Source organism: Hydra vulgaris, chromosome 09 (genome assembly GCF_038396675.1).
Source record: "Hydra vulgaris chromosome 09, alternate assembly HydraT2T_AEP".
Classification (NCBI taxonomy): domain Eukaryota; kingdom Metazoa; phylum Cnidaria; class Hydrozoa; order Anthoathecata; family Hydridae; genus Hydra; species Hydra vulgaris.
In genome coordinates this window covers 7,662,501-7,670,000 of record NC_088928.1, presented here as the reverse complement: position 1 = coordinate 7,670,000, position 7,500 = coordinate 7,662,501, and the positions used below count along the sequence as shown (strand labels likewise).

General features: G+C 25.1%; 1 protein-coding gene across 1 annotated transcript in view; it reads right to left on the bottom strand.

Moving 5' to 3' along the window:
* Positions 1-7,500, bottom strand: part of LOC100208721 (Bardet-Biedl syndrome 1 protein homolog) — a 74,560-nt gene that overhangs the window by 26,091 nt on the left and 40,969 nt on the right. Inside the window, exons 11-13 of the mRNA XM_065804631.1 lie at positions 3,938-4,069; positions 803-909; positions 476-596 (exon numbers count right to left, since the gene is read on the bottom strand). Coding sequence (XP_065660703.1) covers positions 476-596; positions 803-909; positions 3,938-4,069 — 360 coding nt within the window. The remainder of the gene's footprint in view (positions 1-475; positions 597-802; positions 910-3,937; positions 4,070-7,500) is intronic.

Here is a 7,500-nt window from a genome sequence, read left to right as displayed (position 1 = left end):
AGTAAACTTTTAGAAATTGAGATATTAGAAATTGGTTTTTTCTTCAAAAACTAACAATAGTAACTAGACTGATTGTGGTTAGAGGGGCTCAGAGAGTTTTTTAAAACTGAAACTGCAGATACCATTTTCAAGCAGGCAGGAAAATAAGATTTAGTAAAGAAATAGTTAAATAACTCCAGGAATAATCAAAAGTGTTCTCCATAACTCTATTACGAAGAACACTTTTGTAAGACTGTGACAGAATTGTTGTCCAGATAACAAATTGTAGAGACGTATAAGAGAAAAATAACTTTGGTAAATAAGTATTAAGTATCAGTATTAAGCTAGTATAAGTAGTGCAATGGTGTAAAAGAAAACAATCAGGGAGTTAAAGTTATTTATAAACAATAATGAAACAATAAAACAGACAGTATGATATGCTTTTTATGATATGCATAGAAATCGGATTACAAACATTCAAAACTACAGCAGCTACCTTATTAGAGAAACAAGTAACTGTGTTATCCATACAAGCCAATGCAATATTTTTACCAACTCTTTCCAATCCTACAATAGGTGACTGCATTTCAATACACAGCTTGGCTTCACTCTGACCTCTATAAACAAAAAGATAAAATCAAATTTTATAAAAAATTAAAAAGAACTAAATTTATATATGTAAGGAAACAAAAAATTAAAAAAATAATAAAAGCAAACAACGCATGTGAAATTAACACTGAAAAATGTGTCACAAACATTAAAAAAAACAACTGTAAAAAAAACTTTCATGTCTTATTTAAATGAAAAAATACTAAATATATACTTTTTGAGACTATATACTTTAGCATTACGACAAGCTATAAGAATGCGGTAATCGACATCGAACAATCCAGTAACTGCAAGAAATACTGGAACACTTGAAACAGTCATCTAAAAACATTTTCAAATAAAACTTATAAAACAATAAAATACCAGATTGATAGTTTTAATAAAACGGATCTTTTTAAAATTTAGTTTTCTTTATATATACTTTTTATTTGCATCTCTCTTTATTTAAATTTGGCAAGAAAATGAGACAGTAAATAAATGCTCAGAGGAGCACATTCGTCAAAATGAGACCTTTTGGAGAAAAAACAATGTTACAAAATATTGCCTATGACAGTATACACACACACACACACACACACAAATCTTTTTATGTCTGTATTTATTTATTTATATATATATATATATATATATATATATATATATATATATATATATATATATGTATATATATATATATACATATATATATATATATACATATATATATATATATATATATATATATATATATATATATATATATATATATATATATATATATATATATATATATATATATATATATATATATATATATATATATATATATATATATAATTGATTTTTTGACGAGATTAAAAAAATAACTACATGATTTTTACTACTAAAAGTTTCATGCGTTTAGCAATCATCAGGTAAAAAATACAAATGTATTTTTTACCTGATGATTGCTAAACGCATATACTTTTACTTTTACTTACATTATACTTTTAGTAGTAAAAATCATGTAGTTATTTTTTTAATCTCGTCAACAAATCAATTATATAGCTCTGATATCATTCATCGAGCACTCTTGCTGAACATATGCTCACAGCAAAATTAAACTTATTTATATATAAATATATATATATAACATATATATAATAATAATAATAATAACAATATATATATAAGCTTAAACATACATTTATATTGTTTTATATATATATATATATATATATTTATATAAATATATATATATACACACACACACACACACACACACATATATATACACACACACACACACATATATACATATATATATATATATATATATATATATATATATATATATATATATATATATATATATATATATATAATATATATATATATATATATATATATATATATATATATATATATATAGAGGAGCACATTTGCCAAAATGAGACCTTTTGGAGAAAAAACAATGTTACAAAATATTGTCTATGACAGTATACACACATTCACATGCAGACACAAATGTATGTATGTATATATATATAGATAATATGGCTGATGATTGCCGAATGGCATGAAACTTCAAATTCCATTATAAAGTTGTATTTTCTCATTCAAAATATTTTAATATATATATATATATATATATATATATATATATATATATATATATATATATATATGTGTATATATATATATATATATATATATATATATATATATATATATATATATATATATATATATATGTAAATTATGTTAGTGTATTTTACAAATAGAGTGCTCAATGTTCTTAAAGAACAGAGCAATAATAAATTAGCAAAAAACACTTATCTAACTTTTTCTTCTACTTGAAGTTTCTCCGTTGCTGGATCATCAGGAAGAGTAATTTAACAAACCCAAACATAATTTACCATAATTAAAATTTAAAAAAACAAACAAATAAAAAAATTTCAATAATTTATGAAACAATAATAAACTTTAAAAACTCTTCGTGTTTATCCAGCATTGGTGAAACTTCAAGTAGAAGAAAAAGTTAGATAAGTGTGTTTTACTAATTTATATATATATATATATATATATATATATATATATATATATATATATATATATATATATATATATATATATATAAATATATATATATAAATATATTATATGTTTATATATATAAATATATATATGTTTAAATATGTTTATACTCAGCCATATTTATTGAACTTTAACCATTTTATGATATAACAAAAAAAAATTTAGTTTAAAAAACCAACAAATTTTTTTTCTATTTCTCAGGAAAAAAATATTAGACTGCAAAATCTCTTTGCTATCTAAAATGCTTTGATAGTAGACATCAAAAAATTGCATAACTCTTGAAATTTATCCATTTTAATTTTTTATGCTGACAAGAAACTATATGAAGAATTACACTGATTTGAAAATGTAATAGTAGCATGCTATCTTTGTACATAGGAGAGTATAGATCTTTTATGGTAGGAATTAATTTTTTAGAAAAAAATCTACAGCCTTGCAACCCTGTTGTAGGTGTCTCTCTTTTCTCACCACAGTTACAACACATATCTAATTTTACTTTTAAAAAAATAAAATAAATTTAATAGTAGACATCAAAAAAGAACAGCATGCAATTGTTTTTTTACTTTTTTAAACTCCTATAATTAAATGGCATGCAATTTTTTGTAGATTCATATCAGAAACAAATTTTCTGAAAGAAATTCTAGATGAGGATACGCAAGCATAATATTTTACAACAACTGTACAAAATTTCTTTTCTGAAGGTAGAGTTTAAACTTGCCAGGCTCTTACAAATAAGGTGCCTAACCTGTTTAAAGTGCTTAACTTGTTTTTTCATGCATTCATATAGTCGTATAATGTGTACGTGTTTCTTCATTCATATGGTCTTGTTTATCAATCTTTCTTCATTCATATGGTCTTGTTTATTCATATGGTCTTGTTTATCAAGATTTGTGGCTAAGAGTTATAGAGTTATAACAAAAATTAAATTGAGTCTTCAACTGACTTGTAGACCTTATAGTGAATATGCAAAAAGAAAAAACAAACTAAAAACAGTAGATCTTCAACCAATTGGCAAAAAAGACTTTAAAAAATATAGTGATTCAAGTTGAAAAGGTAAACTATTCCATGGTTTATGATTATATTATATAACTATTGCATTGGTTTGTAATAGACTTATGGCTGTATTTTACCAAACAAGAGTTAATTTTGCATTGATTTTATGGTGGTAATTGATTTAAACAGACATGGGCACAGAAAATTTAACATAACAAACACATAAAAATATTTCAATAATTTAAGCTAAACTAATAAATTTTAAAAACTTTCGCATATTTTAATATCAAAAACTAGAAACCTTTTCTAAAATAGTGAAAGCTTCTGTGTCGAGAATGAATAAATCTTGATTTTCCGAAGCTACAACAAGACAACTGATGCCAATCTCTTCACTTGCACTCTTTGTTAGTGACTTCATACAAGTTATTATAGACTGTTTAAAAAGTAAAAAGATTTTATAATAAATAAACATATACACATCTGTATGTATAATAATAATAGTAGTAATAATAATAATAATAATAATAATAATAATAATAATAATAATAATAACAATAATATTGATATTTATCAAAGCTAAATATAAATGAGGACAATTATAATGATAACAAATTAATAAATAAGTATTAATTATATAAATAACCATTAGTAATAAATCATAATAATAATAGTACTAATATTAATAATTGTAATAATAACAATAATACTATTTATTGAAGCTAAATATTAAACAAAAATAATAAGTAAAAGTAACAACAGATAGTGTAATAAAGATAGTAGCAACAAAACAATATTAAAATAATATTTACATGACATATAATAACAATTCAAAATGAGCCCAAAATTTTACAAACAATACGTCTTTCAAACGGGCAAAAAGAAAAATTTTTAAATGGTGTAAGAGAGTTTAGTTATTTAAAATAAATTATATTATGATTCCAAACAAATAGACAATTTAATAGATCTAATCAACAAATTTTCATATCTTCTTTGACAAGAAGATATGAAAATTTGTTGATTAGATTGTGTTTAGGATGTACCCAAGAAGAACAACAATCACATCAAATCAATAATCATTAGCTATTACTTTATTGCAGAATATTGCAATTAACTGCAATGTAAAATAAGTAATACATATTTTATCTATTTATTTATGATACAGTGCTGGCAAAAAGTCTTGCAACAAGGCGCAATCTTACACAAATCAATGTTTGCAATGTTTACACATATGCAAAAAGTCTTGCAACACCACAAATACTTTTCATAATTACTTCCAAAAACAATAATACTTCCAAAAACATTATATTTTCACCAAAAACAAGTTCAATTATTTTTATTACATTGTATAACCATTTTAAACAGATGTACCATTTGATATATATTAATACTTGGTAGGGTATCCTTTGTTTTTTAACACAGCACTAATTCGTTTGGGCATGGATTTGGCAAGATTTTCACATAGTCCTGATGTAATTTCTGTACACCATACATTACAAATAGCCCACTGCTTCACAGACTTCGCAGTGTGGCATGGTGTTGAATCATGATGAAAAATTGTGCACTGATGAATAATCATGAAATTGATTAGAGATTCATCCAAAACGTTGAGGTACTTTTTTGCATTCATAGTTTCTCCTTTGGGCAAAAAGTATAAATCTCCGAGGCCATGAGCAGAAAAACAACCCCACACCATTACAGAAGGTGAATGCTTCACAGTTTTGCATGTGTATTTAGGATTTGTAGGATTAGAACTAGTAGGTCGACGAACAAAAAGCTTAACATCAGAGAACTGACGAAACATGGACTCATCACTGAACATCACCTGTGTCCACTGCTCTTCTGTCCAATCTTGATGCTTCTTGCAGAACTCAATGCGCTTTTTTCTCATCTTTTCAGTTACTAATGGCTTATTAAATGGCCTTCGTGCAGGTAAGTTTAATTCTGCAGAAAGTCTGTGATGGATTGTGCGCTTTGAGACATTAAAAAGTGTTGGTATGCTGTTCTGTAGGTCACCAGAGGTTATTGAAGGATTCATCTTGACCATTGTTACCATCCTGAGGTCAGTACGCTGTGAAGTGACTCTAAGACGTCCAGGCCTCTTTTTAGGAGACAGGGGGATAACCTGCATTACAACATGCCAAATTGTAATGCGTTCAACCATGTAAATTGTTGCAATGTCTGCATGAGACATACCACTTTTAGCAAGATGTTGAATGCATGCTTTTTCTTCATTACTAAGCTGCCGAATCTTAGCTATGATTTTCACTGAATTAACTGTTTAAGCTACAAAATTGTCTTTATAAATATATTTATACATAAAGATAAAAATATAAGATAATAACACTGAGCCTACTGGCGTGGAAACATTGATTTGTGTAAAATTGTGCCTTGTTGCAAGACTTTTTGCCAGCACTGTACATATTTTATCTCTGTTTTATTTTTTATAAAGTATCATAAATAAATAATGACTTTTTGATACAATATCATAAATAAATGATAATAAAAGATACAATTGAAAAAACTTTCAATGAAAAATAATTATCTATAACTAAAATTGAATTTAAATAATGATAAACAAATAATATAATACAAGAAAGTTAATAATAATAAAATCAGTAAGACTAAAACATAATAACAAATTAAATTATTAAAAAAATATAAATAACCAATTCTTATTCTTCACTGATAATTTTCTTTTTTTATTAGTTTACTTTTTTGTTTTGTTTTTATTGGTTACTTTCTTCTTATTTGTTCAATTTTTTTTAATTATATTATTTTATGTAAAGTGTTCATTTTTTTTTTTTAATTCAAATTTTTTTATCTTTTATCTTTTTTTTTCCCTTTACTTTGATTTTTTTGTTTGCTTTAAATTAATTTATAAGATTTTTAATTATTTATTTATAAGAGGAATATATATTTTTCAATTAGTGTTGCACTTCATTTTATTGATTTAGTTCAGTTCGTCCAAAATATATTTTGTACATTTGAGTTTTAAAATTCTGAAGTCAGTTATTCCCAAATATATTTTGTACATTTGAATTTGAGATTTCTGACTATAAACTAGATAATTTTTAGATAAAGGAGAAAAAAATGAAAAACATATGTAATTTCTAAGAATTTATTACTTCAAGCTGGTGTAAATGCAGTAGTGGTCGAGTGTCACCTCATAAGCAAAAAACTCTGAGTTCAATCTCCATCACACTCTGGCTCAACTTGTTTCTCTGCACATTGGCCTTGTTTGTCAAGGCTCCTGTTTTGGAGTTTAGAGTTGATAGAGGGTTGTAACCACAACTAAAAGGAGCCTTCTCAACTGTAGTGGCTTTATGGCCTTGGGGAGGTGATTTTAAATAAAAAAATACTAGTTTCCGAAAAATTGGTGGAAAAAGTAACTTCTAAATTTCAGTAAAACTTAATATTTTTTTTAATTCAAGCTTAAATGAAGTGCTCTAATGTTGCCATTTTTTTGAATACACAATGACACACCGTTAAAAAGTTATTCTCATATTAGTTGAAAAAAATTGTGCATTTAGAGATTGAAACAAATCACTTGTGATGAAAATTTTATTGGTCTTTTAGAATTGATTGCCCAACTTGACCTGTTTTTTAAAAACACTTAACACCTCTATAAAATAGTTTGTAAAAGCTTATTTCATTGATGATGAAGTCCTACAAGCTATTGCGGCAAATATGAAAAAATCAAATGACTTGACTCTTTTTGTTAATTCCATTCCTGATGTATCACATATGGAATATGATACTTTAGTTCTAAGTTATATAGAAAGATTCTTACACTTTATAAATTTTGAGAACCACACTGGATTAGATTTAGCACAACTGTCAATTTTTAGTAAATAAAGCTGGATT